Source organism: Vidua macroura, chromosome 1 (assembly GCF_024509145.1).
Source record: "Vidua macroura isolate BioBank_ID:100142 chromosome 1, ASM2450914v1, whole genome shotgun sequence".
NCBI lineage: Eukaryota > Metazoa > Chordata > Aves > Passeriformes > Viduidae > Vidua > Vidua macroura.
The window spans coordinates 107,759,353-107,773,953 of NC_071571.1; the positions used below are offsets into that span (position 1 = coordinate 107,759,353).

The following is a 14,601-nucleotide window of genomic DNA, read 5'->3' on the forward strand; positions in this document are numbered from 1 at the left end:
TTTTTAATACTTCCAAGATCACGTTGACCAAACCCTTCTGTCATAACTGAGAATTCAAATTTTCCAGTCTTTTTCAGTACAGTTTTTTAAGACTATCAAACTAGCTTCATGCCCTCTTCTTATAACAGGAATCTAAAAAGAGGCAGTCTACTCTGTGAAGTAGAAATGTTGGGCTTTTTTTGTGACTTGGGAAGGGTTTTGTCAAAGGCATCAAAGGCTTTTATAGAGTTTTATGGTATTAATAGCATCTTGCTTTTCTTTGACACACTCCACCTGTTATGGTCTAATTCTGGCATTAGTTATAACACTGATCTTTGCCAATCTGGCTATATTTGTTTAGAACACTGCTGCTATAACCATGTTTTTATTTTATTTTTAGTTAGTCTTTGTCACTGCAGTTCCTAACTCTCAGGGCCCTGTCACAGCCAAAATGCTGGTGTCTGTTTTTACAGCTAATGTGTGCAAGGATATTCTCCATTTGTTTAATGTTTAACACTTGTCATTGTTAAAGGGTGTGCTTATAACAAAGATGATTGCTGTGTAAATAGGCAAATTGAACATCTTCCTCTTTTGATGTCAGGCCTTTCTTTGCCCTGCTATAAAGATCACAGACTGAGAATGTTGTCGTTCTCAAACAAGAATGCTCAAGACCAGATTTCTAGGGAAATTCAGGTACCCACATTGCTTTTGAAATTGAGGAAATTAGGCAACTGAAAAATACTTTAAAACCATGTAATTTTTGTGTGGGTTTTCTTTTCCTTATTTGTAGGGCACTGTGTTCATGCGAAGGGCAGGGAAGTGATAATGTTGAAAATCTTACTGTTTAACCCAAAGGAAAAGGCTTTTCTTGGTATTTTCCCATCAACTGTGTTTTAACACAATTTGGGCTTAAGAGAGGAGGTGTCATCTCTTCTGAGTTTTGCTTTTCTCTGTTTGCTAGGCAGCCGTTTCATCTGCACCCTGTAGTGGAGCAAAATCCAACACTAAGTTCTTTGATTGCTCTCTTTCTCTCTGACAGCTGTACTGCTGCATTGCTGACCAGAGCTGCCTTTGTATTGTGTGCTGCTGTAAAGTCTGCGGTTGTACACACTGAAGTTTGTAGTGCCCACTGTGCGAGGCCTCTCTGAGGGAGCAGTAGCTATTCCAAAATCCTTTATACATTAAGTTGTTGCAAATAGAGAGAGCATCTTGGGCTTGGAAAATAGCATTTACTACTTAGGATGTTCTGTTTCTGAAATATGTCCTTGATTTTTTTTTAGCGTACATAAAAGGTGGGTGGATACTCCGAAAAGCCTGGAAAATTTACAATAAGTGCTATACGGACATTAATACACTTCAGGAAATACATCAGAAGAAAACAACTCAGGAATCCTTGACTTCTGACGCTGCAAATGATAATCATATTGCTGCAGAAGGTGTAACGGAGGATTCGCTAAACAGACTGAAAGGTGCTGTTAGCTTTGGATATGGACTTTTTCATCTTTGCATATCCATGGTGCCCCCAAACCTGCTCAAAATCATCAACCTGCTGGGTTTTCCTGGAGACCGCCTACAGGGGCTTTCCTCACTGATGTATGCAAGTGAAAGTAAGGACATGAAGGCCCCTTTAGCTACGTGAGTAGCTATATTGAAATGCTTTGGTAGATAACTTAGTACTAAAAGTAAGTAACTGGGAAAAAAGTCGAAACCAAAAAGTCATGTTGCTTTAAAGGAAACAACAGCAGGTAAAATAAACTGGTAGTTTGTTGTTTAACATACCATGGTATAGTAAATTCATCACTCACTAACGTATGAGATCTCTGCTGTTAATTATTTACATATATTTGGGGTTTGGGTCAGTATTTTGCTGTATTCTTTAGTACCTGCAGTTCTAATGTCCTGTAATTTAAATGCCAGCAGAGTAAATAAAAGCTCCCCCTGAAGGCTGTATGAATTTACCTGAGTTCCATTCTCTGCTGTGGAGAGCATACTACTTAGTATGAGTCACTGGTCTCATTTAGCCATTTTTTTCCTTACTACTAACACAAAACATTTTCAATTGTTATAAATTTTTTTGTTTGTTTTAGCATCTCAGTAAAATGAGATGTTCCTTATAGTATTTTTAAGGGAGTATGTTTTGTGTACTCTTTTTCCCAAGACTTCATACTGTGCTCAGGTCTTTTCAAGAGCTGAAGGATTGGCCAGGCCTAATTTAAACTGCCCTCATAAATGGCTTAAAATTAATGTTTTTATTACTGGACCTACTGCAGGTACCATCAGGTGTCAATTTTGAAACATGTCAGTAGAGCTAAAGTCTCTTCTGCTACAGGAGAAGAATTGGGATTCTGTTTGTTTCAGAAATCTTAGGATTAAATATTCCTGTTGTTCTTTCTCCTTTCTGGGGAAGAAAAATGATATATTTGGGGAATGTTTCCTCCTTCAGATAGTCTTGGAAATCTTTGTGCTCTGCCTTTGTTTCCAGGAGTGATGTAGGTCATGTAAATATCTACTCTTCTGAACACAGGATGTATTTCTTTTTCACATTGATTTCAAGACTGTCTGCTGGTGTGTGCAGAGTTTTTTGTTGATTTTTGTCAGGGCTTTTTTTGTTGTTTGGTTTTGAGGTTTTTGTTTGGTTTGGGTTTTTTTGTTTGGCTCTTTTTGTTTCCCTCTCTAGTGAAGAGTTAGTTTTCCAAGTTTTATTGTGGGTTTTTCTTTTCTAAAATCTGCTGAGTTCTAAAGGCTCAACTACTTTGATGCTATGAGCTCAATTGTTTCTTTGCCTTTGTATAATGTGCTCTGAATTGTGTATTCAGGTGCAGCTTAGGAGTACATTGATGTATGACAGTAGTATTCTGTTTAAAGTATAAAGCCAGATTGTATAATATAAGATTCATATCTGTCTTTGTCTTCTAGAATAATTGAAAAGTTTGTCTGTGGAGAATGTTATCCTTAAATTTCTGTTTCCAAGCTGTAATCCTTTTTACTCTTATAATTTCTTTTAGATTAGCTCTGTTGTGGTACCACACAGTTGTTCGTCCCTTTTTTGCCCTTGATGGCAGCGATAACAAGGCAGGATTGAAGGAGGCAAAAGAAATTCTTGCAAAAAAAGAATCTGCATATCCAAATTCTTCTCTGTTCATGTTCTTCAAGGGAAGGATACAGCGATTAGAGGTATTGCACATTTTCATCCTTTAGACTGATTTTTCCTCCTGATCATTTCTTATGTTTTTCTGATGTGAATGAACTGTGCAAGCTTCAGCAGATTGTGACTAAAGATACAGGCACATGGAAAGATAATAGTGATTGGATGAAGTCCTTCCTAGTTTCAAGTTCACATGCAAACCTTGCTCTTCCATAGATCTATCTGAATTAATGACATTTTGAAATTATTTTTCAGCTACTTGATACTTCTGCAACTCTGTGCTAAAAGGAAGTGCATTTGGCCACTCAGATTTCTTGAGCTATTTCAGTTTTGCTTGTCAAGCTAAAATTGAGTCTTATCTGCTGAGTACATAGTATTTATCTTCCTCTCTGTTTTATGCATTGTTCATATAGAGCTAATTCTCTGCAGTAGTTTCCCTTAAATAACTGCTTGCTTTTCAGAGGTTACACCAGGGTGTTTTCTGTTACTAAGGGTGAGCTCTGACCTGAGCAGAAATGTTTTCACTGAAAATGCATTTGTGAATGCTATTGCAAAGCATTATTAAAACACTGCAGCAGCCGTGTGGATTTTGGCTGAATTATTCTCTAAGAATCTGTTTGAAGTGCTACTTAACTCCTAGCTGCTGCTTTTATCAGACCAGAATATTTTCTGAGCAATTACATGAACCAGAAAGCCTAACACAAAAGCAGAAGCCCAGAATGTTCAAACCTTTCATGTCAACATTATAATTACAAGAGCTAATTGAGATGTTGATATTGGTGGTTCTTCTTTGCTAGATTTGCAGCTAAGTCTTTCAGATGTAGCTCAGTATTTTCAGAGAGGTAGTAACAGAACAGAGGAACAGGCTTCAGTGCCCTTTCAGATTTGCAGGCATATTCCTGCATGGGATTTGAATGCTGTTTTTCTTTTTTTGCCGTCTTTTTGAAAGTAGTGGTGCATTTTGGGAATTATATTGTCAGACGCAAGTTGTCACTCTTGGGAAAGTATTGCTGTTGCCTGAGTAGGAAAGACTTTAGTGGATTTTATTAATTTATATGCCTATTCCATTCTTATGGTAAAAATCAAAATTTTTTGGAAGAACTACACAATGAAGGCAGGGTATAACTTGGTATTTTAATGTAACGAGGAATAAAATTCAGATGATTCTTCTGACTTTCAGGGCAGGTTACGGCAAAAGTCTAAACATAAGTTGTTAATAAATCAAGTGTATGTGTAAAGAAAGAGGATATATTTGGGATAAGTCAGTTTTGTGTAGTCAGTCCCATTCTGGAGAACTGTAGTATTTCAAATGAGAGTTGTTTAAATGTAATCTTACTGCATTATTTAATGCACAGATACTGTATGGAGATAGTGAAGTTTAACTCCAAGTGAGTGGAGACAGTGTGGCCATGTTAATTAAGTTAACTCAGGCAGGCAGAATGCTGTACATTATGCTGTGTACCCATGCCCTTAGTCAGCAGGAAGCTTTTTGGTTGCTGTCAGGAATTAAAATGTCCTTTTGCTATTCATGTGTGTGTTTTTATGAGAGCTTTTCCATTCAGCAGCCTCTTCCCCCTCCTCCCATCATTTCTTTGTTCCAAGTGGTGCTCTGTCACAGAGGTTTTGCTGTGTCTGAATGTTTAAGTGTTACGGGCTCTTCAGGAGTTTGGTAGGACTTCTCCAGCTTAATTTGCTTAAATGTTGTTGTTATAATAGTGAAGGAAGGAATGTGACTGGTGGCAATTGCATGGGGAGCTGCACTGTGTTTTTGCACAACACACTTGTGGTTCCATGTGTCCTGAATCTGGACATTGGTCTTGCAAGCATCCATTGCATATTAGTGTGTCCAGCAGGGCCAGGCCAGTGACTGTGTCCCCCTTTGTGGGGGCACTGGTGAGGCCTCACCTCAAGTAGTGTCCAGTCCTGAGCCACTCAATTCAAGACAGACATTGAGGTTGTTGGTGTGTCCAAAGAAGGGCAACACAACTGGTGAAAGGTCTGGAGCACGAGTCTTTAAGGAGCAGCTGAGGGAGCTGGGATTGTTTAGTCTGGAGAGGAGGAAGCTTAGGGGTGACCTTATCACTCTCTACAACTGCCTGAAAGGAGTGTGTAGCCAGCTGGGGATTGATCCCTTCTCCCAGGCATTGAGGATGAGGGACATGTCCTCAAGCTGGAGATCAGGAGTAATTTATTCACAGAAAGGGTTGTTAAGCTTTGAAACACACTGTGCATGGAGGTGGTGGGATCACTGTCCCTGAAGGTATTCAAGAAGTGACTGGATGTGGTTCTTAGTGCTGTGGTTTAGTTGACAAGGTGATGATTGGTCAAAGGTTGGGCTGATCTTGGAGGTCTTTTTCAACCTAAACGATTCTGTGGCTCTGAACTAGAAGTGCAGACACTGTCACATTACAGGCTAAAATGCTGAGTTGTAATTTCCTCATTTTTAAGGTGGGTGAGGACAGCTCCTGCAAAGCCTAGGAAGTGCTTATTTGGCCTTCTTTGAAACTGTTAGTGCACAATTAGGTTTAAATTCTTTCCAGGGGGCATAGGATATTATTCCAGGTGGCTTACTAGAATTGTATTTTAACCTATAGGCACTTAAAAGTATACCTTGAGCTGAAACTTACATACTTGAGTCCTTCTTTTACATCTGTCATCTTTTAGTGGTTCTGTGACACAATATAATAGTACAGATGGATAAAAGGCATCTTAGATGTTACTCAGAAGACCTTGTGTGTTCCATTTATGGTTGTAGGGTTTGCATTAGGGCCTGCTAGCACTCAGTCCATCAAATTTTTTTCTTGTGATCCTGCATACATTTTTTGTAGCCTTCAGCTGATGGTATATTCAGCTTCCATTAGGAAGCCTTTATACTGTATGTATGTGTCTTTTCTTTTCTATGGAGAAAAAGACAGTAAGGAGCACAGTTCAGCCCATGGACCCTTGGAGACAGGGAAACTGTTCAGAAGGCAGGAGCAGTAATTCAGGACTGGTCAGTGAGACACAGACAGAGACACAAATCTGACAAAGGAGAAAATTGCCAAGGAAGGCAGTCAAGGAGAAAGCACTGTCTCTGTGAAACCTTCCTGTCTATAGAAGACAAATGAACAGCATGGGGCTGAATAATGCTTTGTGCCCCAAAAAGCATGAATGGATATTAGCCAGTAAAACCCTTGGCAGACTTCAGTTTTTGAAGAAGTAGCTTTACAGGTATGATAAATGTGGAGCAGATTATCTATCAGCTTTTTTCCCCAGATTCACATTTTTGAGAGAAAAGTCTGAAAGCATTTGGAGACTATTTAATTGAGTGAGTTTAAGGGAAAAGAAAGGAGGATGATCTGGGAAGACTGGAATAAAAGTGCACCAGAAATGTAAAGGTTGCTCTGCTAGGTTGATCAAATGTCTTTTTTCTTTCCAAAGAGTAGGTTAAGAGACTGTGTATTAAAAGTAGCATTTTTATTGACTTTTGCAAAATTCACTAAGACTGCTTTTATGAACATTTCTGTGCTTGAGTTGTGATTATATGGTGTGTATTTCTGCCTCTTTATATATATATAGATAAAATATATGAACAACAGGAAATCTCTGGCTGCAAAAACCCCTCAGGTTCTGAGGCTTGACTCATATTTTCCATTGGTGTAGGTGCATGTAAATAGTCTGAAGGAAAAAGTACCAAGTACTCCATCTGACAGGCAGAACACCAGTGGTACTTTCAGGTGTGCTAAATTGTGGTTGATAAGCAGGCTGCAGAAAATGTGCAGTGGTAACGTGATCAAATGTAATGCCTACAAGCACTCTTGCTTTTTAGTTACCTTTTGTAGATGTCATGGTATCAGCACCATCATTCTTATTTAGGGGTGAGAGGGTATGCTACAGAAAAGCAGGCTGAGTAGATAATAACAAGAGTAATAACAAGTATTGAGATATCTTAAATGAGCTTTCTGGAAGAAAATCACAGTAGTGTCTAAAGTAAAAAAAATTGCAAAGCATGCATAACATCAAGGTTTATTTTCAGGAATTGTGTTGACTTTTCTAGTTACTTGTTCCTATAAAATACAATACCCTAGTTTTATTCTAGTTTGATTCTGTGACTTGTCTAAGGAAGAATAGGTTTTAGTGTGCTGAGGAATAGAAAATACAGGTTTTGAAACATCCATATAATGTCCTCCGGTATAAATTGTTAGCTTTTGGAAGTTGATTTTTGGTTTTCCCTTATTTCTGAGCATGACTTCTTAAAAGCTTTATGAATTCAGAGTGGTGATTGAGAATGGAGAGTTCTGACAGAGGGAAAGTGTCCTGAGATTTCAGAACAACTCTGGGGAAATGCATGCTGTCTTGGGAAACCAAATTGTCTTGGTAAGCTCTATAGATACTTTGATGTTTGGTTGGGGTGCTTTTAGTTTTAATCTGAAGTCCAGAATTGTAAGACTAGGCTTCTCACATTCAGTTTATTAATCCTCTTTATGGTTTTGTAGTTCTGTATACTACATATTTTATGGGTTGGTCTTTTTTTGTCTTTGTATTATGTCCAAAAGAGATGTCAGTGATGCCTGTTGAAGGAATTACAAGTGTGTGTATTTATAAATCTCAAGAGCATCAATTTCAGGTGCAGCCAGGATGTTACACTTGCAGATTTCTAGGACTTTGTAATTATTTTTGTTTGTTCTTTTAAGCAGTAAACAGAAAGTAATTAAAGAATTAACTCCAAGAGTAGTAATTCATATTCCAGGATGTTGCTGCAATCCCTGGAGATGATTGAAACTTTAATTATTAATGAATGTCTCAGAAACATACTTAAATGAGCTTGATGCTGAAGGAGAACTTAGGCAGATGTCAAAACACGTGAGAGATCTAGAGAGTTAGAGAGGTGGGTTATAGAAGATTTGAATATTCAACAAACTGGACTTGTATATTGCTAGGTTGTCAGTATTTCCTGTGCTGCCCCAGGTAGGTTTACAGCATTGCAGACAATGAGTTGATTGCCAGTAGTCATTTTATGGAATAAGTGATTTCTATTTCAGAATGGTTAGGGGTTTAGAAGGAGGTGTAGTCCTCTTTAAAGAGGACTAAATATTTAGATTTTCTTTTTTTTTTTGGTCATTTTCCACAGAAGCACTGAAAACATAGATTTACAGAGCTTTTGAATGCCTAGCACAGAAATAAAGTTCTAAACTGGTGTTATTTTATTTTATTTTTTCTGTAAGACTGGGCCCATAGCAGTTACTTTCTGGGAAGTTGTGTTGGGGTGATGCAGTGTCAGTGGAGTCATGTGTAATGGAGAGAATGTGCTGATACAGGAGCGAACAAGGAGCACCTGGCTCAGGCTCCCTGACAGTTCTGAGGGCAAATATAACTCACCTGTCTTTCTGCATGGTATATTCTTTTGCCTTGCCAACAAGCATCTTATTTCAATCACTTTTGTACTTTCCAAGTGTTCAGTGTTTATATTGATACAGCTGTGGCTCCCTGTGCTGGCAGTTGTGTTGTCTTGATGCAATGTGTATTATTTACAGTTAAATCATTCCTTAGCAACTAAACCAGTTTTCCCTGATGAGACAAAGGAGAAAACCTAATACAGTCATTTCAGAGCTCTCTGTATGCCTGGACTTAAGCTACAATGCTGCAGATTTTTGTAGGAATTTTTAAATTCAGTTATGCTGGCATAGATGGCGAGTTTGTATTGTTTATTTTGCTCACATGCTTAGTCAGCAGAGAGAGGCTTAAAAATTGTTCTGTTGTATAAATTATAATAAATGCAGGAACAGTATTAAAGCTGGTATAGGCTGTATTGGAATATATAGTATGTGTAATTAAATATTGATTTTCATTCCCCTCCATAATGATTGATAGGATGAAGTCCCATCTCAGACTGGGAAAACCAGGTAGTCAAAAGAACTACCATTCTAGTTCTTAGAAAAATGTCAGCTCTTTTTGCTAAGCTGTTGTTGGCTAATGATTTTATCAAAATGCTTTTTCTCTCATATGCTTTATCTTCTTATGGGTCATGCAGCATTTATGAATTCTCTACTAACTGTTGCTTGAAGGGGTTTCTGAGGCATATGGGAAGAGGTGAAAAGTTCAAAATAAATTAAATCAAACACTAAAGGTATCCTCTTGTGCAGAAAGCTAAACATCATTAGCAGATGTTAAAACCACGATTTTTAAAGGTGGAATGACTAGTAAAAGTAGAAGTGAGATAACTTGAAAGCTTACTGCACAAACCAAATTAATTTTGGATTTAATAGCACATAGGACTAATATAGTCTCTGATTTTTAAGGTTGAAGGTGGAGGAGACATGATCTGACCTGGCTGCTATTACACTATTAAACTACTCTACTCTAGTTTTATTAACTACCTATTAGAAGAAATACGAATTTTTCTTTAGTAATATTAAATTATCCAACAAATCTTAAATCTCAGGTATCTGAATTTTTTCTTTTTCTTTCACCTTTGTTAGTGTCAAATTAATAGTGCCTTGACCTCATTTCATACTGCTTTGGAACTTGCAACAGACCAAAGGGAGATTCAACATGTCTGCTTATATGAAATAGGTATGTTGGATGTGTTTACACCATAAATAGCTCACTTTCAAGTTTTGACTGGCAGCTTCAGTAAACAAACTGGAGACTTCTTACTAGGATTTTAAAAAAGGTTTTAGATTACTGGCCTTTGTCTTGGGTAAATTATGGTAATAATCTTCTTGTTTAGACAAGTAGAATTCAGCACTTTTTCATAATAAAATTATCTGCAAGTACAAAGTGATGCAAAATCAGAGTTGACTGTGGAATCAAGAGCAAACTGTTAATCTACTAAGTATTATTTAAAGTTAGAAATAAATTAATCTGACTTGTCTATGGATTCATCATTTCTGTGCCAAAAACAAATCAGTTTAGTGACGCTTCACAGTTTGCAGGATCTGTATTTTGTGTTCATTTCCTTCTATCAATAGAAAGATGTGATATATATATGGTCGTAATTTGCATACAAGTCTTTATAGTGGAGAAGATAGGTTGCTTCAAGCTTTAAATGGGATCTTGTCACAGTAGAAAATAATAATGGAAAAAGTAGTAGCTTTGTAAGTTTCAGCATTCTACAAAATGTAGTATCTAAATTTTAAAAATGAGAGCTTTTGGTATATAATTTTGTTCCTGTTCTGAAATGTGGTTTCATTATTTCCTATGGAATCTTCTAATTCAAAATGTCACAGAAAATTTAAACCAGACTTCAAATGTATGTCATTTGTTTTGTTTTTAATTTTCCAGTTACTTTTATAGTTGATAAACATGCTCCAGCTCTCATAACAAAGCAAACACAACAGAACTGTGTGTTTCAATAATGTTGACACTGAGTTCGAATTGCTGTACTTCCCTTGAAGTTAAATCAGTGTTGCTTTTAGGTTGGTGCAGCATGATAGAGATGAACTTCAAAGATGCCTTTGAATCCTTCGAAAGGCTTAAAAATGAATCCAGGTGGTCCCAGTGCTACTATGCTTATTTAACAGCAGGTGAGTATATCCAGGGTGTTGGGGAAATGGTAAGTCAGAGATGTGGTAGAGGTTTGGCACTGTTTTCTCTTGGGAAACTTGCTGGTGCACGTAGTGCCTGCTGCACAAGCAGCTTTGTGCCAGGCTTGACTTGGACAATTGTGTTTGTTTCCGTAATGAACACTTGCATGCTCATACCTGTACCCTCTCCATGTAGATAGAATTATTACCACTTCACAAGCTCGGTGATATTACTTCCTTTAATGGATATAAAAAGTAGAACTGACTTTGTAATGAACACAGAGGGTACCTGGGGGAGTTGAGATTACCATGCTGGTCAAATCCTCAATCTAGATAACTTTCTGGAAGTGAGTGTGTGGAGGTTTTTCTCTATGACCATATGATATCTAATCTTAATTTTTCCTGTTTCATATCCCAGTACTGTTAATGTGTTTTTGTTTCTGTATTTTTGCAGTGTGTCAGGGAGCCACTGGTGATGTCAATGGTGCTCAGAATGTGTTCAAGGAAGTTCAGAAGCTTTTCAAAAGAAAAAACAATCAGATTGAACAATTTTCAGTGAAAAAGGTTGGTTTTTGCCTAGGCTGACTTGTTATGGTACACTGATGACAGTTCAGTTTTTAGTTCAATATTTTCTTTAGCAGGATGTATCTCTTTTCTGCTGTCCTGCTTCTGTAGAATTTGTGGGAAGGGATAGGGTGGAAAAAAAATAGTGTAATTTGAAGGACCTAACAAAGGAAATGGGAATTAGCTATTCACTCTACAGCTAAACTAATTATTAAAGATAAAAGTACATGATACTGTAGTTGCTTTGGTAATTTTCCTTCTAGCTTTGCCTTCCTTACTCCTTTTTGTCTTGTCTTGTTTGTGAAAGCCTTAGTTATTTTTGAGAGCTAGGAGTTGTCTAGGAAATAGCTCTCAACTGGTGATCTTGCAGATGGTACTGTCTCAGAATCCAGTCACTGTGTATTGGACCAGTCAGGCTGCATACAAGGAGGTTTTCATTTTGATCAATATTTGAGCCCTTAAATTATTTGAAAGATTTTGATTTTTAGTCTTAAAATCTTTAGGCTAAGTTACCACTGACTTTATTTTCATAAAATTGTTGGGTGACTTTATAAAACAGTTAAAATTAGTGTTTATGATACATTGTTTGTGAATATCATGTTCCCTCTAAAGGAAAAAAATGATGGATCTCCCTTCTTTCTTTCTTGCATTTTGCAGGCAGATAGATTTAGGAAACAAATACCAACCAAAGAGCTCTGTGTCCTGGCATCCATTGAAGTGTTGTACTTATGGAAAGCCCTTCCAAACTGTTCCCTCTCAAACTTACAGCATATGAGTCAAGGTATATATGGTTCCTTGATTTATTTATTTACATTTTAAAATGAGATGTATGATTTTATGCTGTTGTGTGGAGTGGCTAATAGCAGTAGCATGAACATTTTAACTTGTGTGCATGTGTCATAGCAAAGTACAGGTGAGTAACAAAAGAATAGTGACCCCTTACTACTCAGCCTAATGCTTCATTTTTACAAGTTTTTGGGAGAAGTTGTAACTGCCTGCTGCATATAGCTGTTTGTTAATCATTGTTTAAAATGAAACAATAGCATGATAGTTACTCTTCCTAAGCAAAAGTTACTGTCACTAAGCAAAATGTAACTCATTTAAACCTGGCAATAAAATAGAATAAAAGTTAAAACTATGTGTTCATTCCTGCATGTCAGTTTTCTTCTAAGAGGAAATAGGTAGCTTGTGAGGTTATCTATGACATGATAAGTGTTCTGTTTGTCCTAAGACCTTCTTAGTGGTGAGTGGTTGCCTCTTCCTTAGTCTCCAGCTGACTTAGGGTTGTCTCATGTGATGCTTGTGGTAGCAGTGTGTATCATTAAGTGTTCGGTGCTTCTTCCTCTATCCAGCAATCGCTTTTGTTCGCATTCTGCAAACAGTTTCAAGCTGGTTGAAGAGAAGCTCAACATGACTTGGCACTGGCAGATAATTTTTGTTTTGTTTTGTTTTCTAAATGAGCATTTCTAAATGGGCATTGGCAGCCCATTGACTGCATCCTGGGCTGCATCAAAAGGAGTGTGGCCAACAGGTCCAGGAAGGTGATTTTGTCCCTCTGCTCTGGTGAGATCCCACCTGGAGTGCTGTGTCCAGGTCTGGGATGCTCAGCACCAGAAAGACATGGACATGCTGGAGTGGGTCCAGAGGAGGGACACACAGATTATCAGAGGACTGGAATACTTCTCCTGTGAGGTTAGGCTGAGAGATTTTGGAATGTTCAGCCTGGAGAAGAGAAGCCTTCAGGCAGCCCTTAGAGAACCTTTCAGTTCTTAAAGGGGACCTGCAAGAGAGCTGGGAAGGGACTTCTTCCAAGAGCCGGGGAGTGACAGGACACGGGGGAATGGCTTTGAACAGAAAGAAGGTGAATGTAGATGAGATATTAAGAAATAATTATTGTGAGGGTGGTGAGGCACTGGAGCAGGTTGCCCAGGAAAGCTGTGGATGTCCCATCCCTGTGAGTGTTCCAGGAAGGCTGGATGAGGGTCTGTGTCACCTGGTCTAGTGAAAGGTGTTCCTGCCTATGGGAGGGGGCTGGAACTAGATAGTCTTTAAGGTACCTTCCAACCCAAACCATTCTAAAATCCTCTGATTATTACTTGCTCATTTAGAAAACAAAACAAAAATTGTCTGCTATGGGGTGCTTTATTTTTTTTTTTTTTTTGTAATCATGGAATTTTGGGGATTGTACACAATTTTCATGTTATGCTAGAAAACTCCAGTCTCAAAATCAAGAGTCAGCACTAGTTGCAGTGTTAGTTCCAGTTTTAATTTGAGGTAACTTGTCCATTTAAATTGCATGATGGCAGTAGGTTATAGTTAGATTCCTAGTTTTCTAGTCAGAAAGGTAATGGGAGGCTTTAAAATCAGATTTACTTAACATCAAAATAAATTCAAGTATTTTTTCTGGCTGTCATTTGCCTTCAGAGTGGTCAGCCTTAGAGGGTATAAGGAATTTGTATTCTCTCCTGCACACTCAGAGGCAGTGTAGGTCTCCCTTGTGTAAGCTTCCAGTCAGTGGTTCACATTTTAATGTGAAATAGCAGTATAGATTCAAATTCAGAGATACACTGCTTGTCAGTTTGACACTGACAGATATGTCTGCATCAGCCATCCCTGGTTGAAGGTTTTTCTGTGCAGTGAGTGTTATTTTTGCACCTATGTGTATTTCAAAAACATGAATAATAGGGAGTTTTTTTCCCCACATTTGTTTCCTCTTGTCATGAACAATTGGATTGTAATTTGTTGGGGTGGATTTCCAGGCTTTTCCTCAGGGCTAGAACTTGACTTAAAGGAATTAATTTGTATCCACTTGAATCTCTGTAAGTAAAATGCCAAATAATTTAAGACTTGTAATCCACACAAGAACTGACAATGCAAATACTTCATGAATCCACCTTATAGTTATCCATAGGTGGTTTCTTTGGGTTGTGGATTATCTGTGTTGTAAATGCAGGGCTCGTTATGATCTGGCAGGGTTTAGGCTGTGAGGCAAAATGTTGAAGGAGCTGCACTGCTCCAGACACAGCAGTTATGGGATGAAAAGCCCTGTACTCTCTCCTTCCTGGAGATGCTGGCATGGGCAAGTGCAAATGGCTCCTCATGGAACTTGCCTTGTATTAGCAGAGCTGGCACTAATAAGCGTGATCAAAATGGAGTCTGATTTGTTTAGAAAGGGTTCCATGCGTTGTGATTCAGTTATTCCTGGAAACAGAGAACTACTCAGCTGAGGCACAGTCTGTCCCCAGATTGTGGACCAGCTAAGGTCTGGCAAATTAACCATATCCTCCCATCATCACTGAGAATTGTGATGCCAAAACACTCTAGGCTGGGTTCTTAAGTCCAGTACAAATTTTTGTGCATCTGTCACTTGGCTTCAGTTCAGAAAAAGTCAGGTTTGTCTGAATTGCT

General features: G+C 38.0%; 1 protein-coding gene across 1 annotated transcript in view; it reads left to right on the plus strand.

Annotated features, from left to right (window-relative positions):
- TTC39C (tetratricopeptide repeat domain 39C) overlaps positions 1-14,601 on the plus strand; it is a 36,973-nt gene that overhangs the window by 15,867 nt on the left and 6,505 nt on the right. The window contains exons 5-10 of the mRNA XM_053996195.1: positions 1,260-1,614; positions 2,985-3,153; positions 9,583-9,676; positions 10,522-10,629; positions 11,084-11,193; positions 11,851-11,974. Of these exons, the coding sequence (XP_053852170.1) occupies positions 1,260-1,614; positions 2,985-3,153; positions 9,583-9,676; positions 10,522-10,629; positions 11,084-11,193; positions 11,851-11,974 (960 nt within the window). The remainder of the gene's footprint in view (positions 1-1,259; positions 1,615-2,984; positions 3,154-9,582; positions 9,677-10,521; positions 10,630-11,083; positions 11,194-11,850; positions 11,975-14,601) is intronic.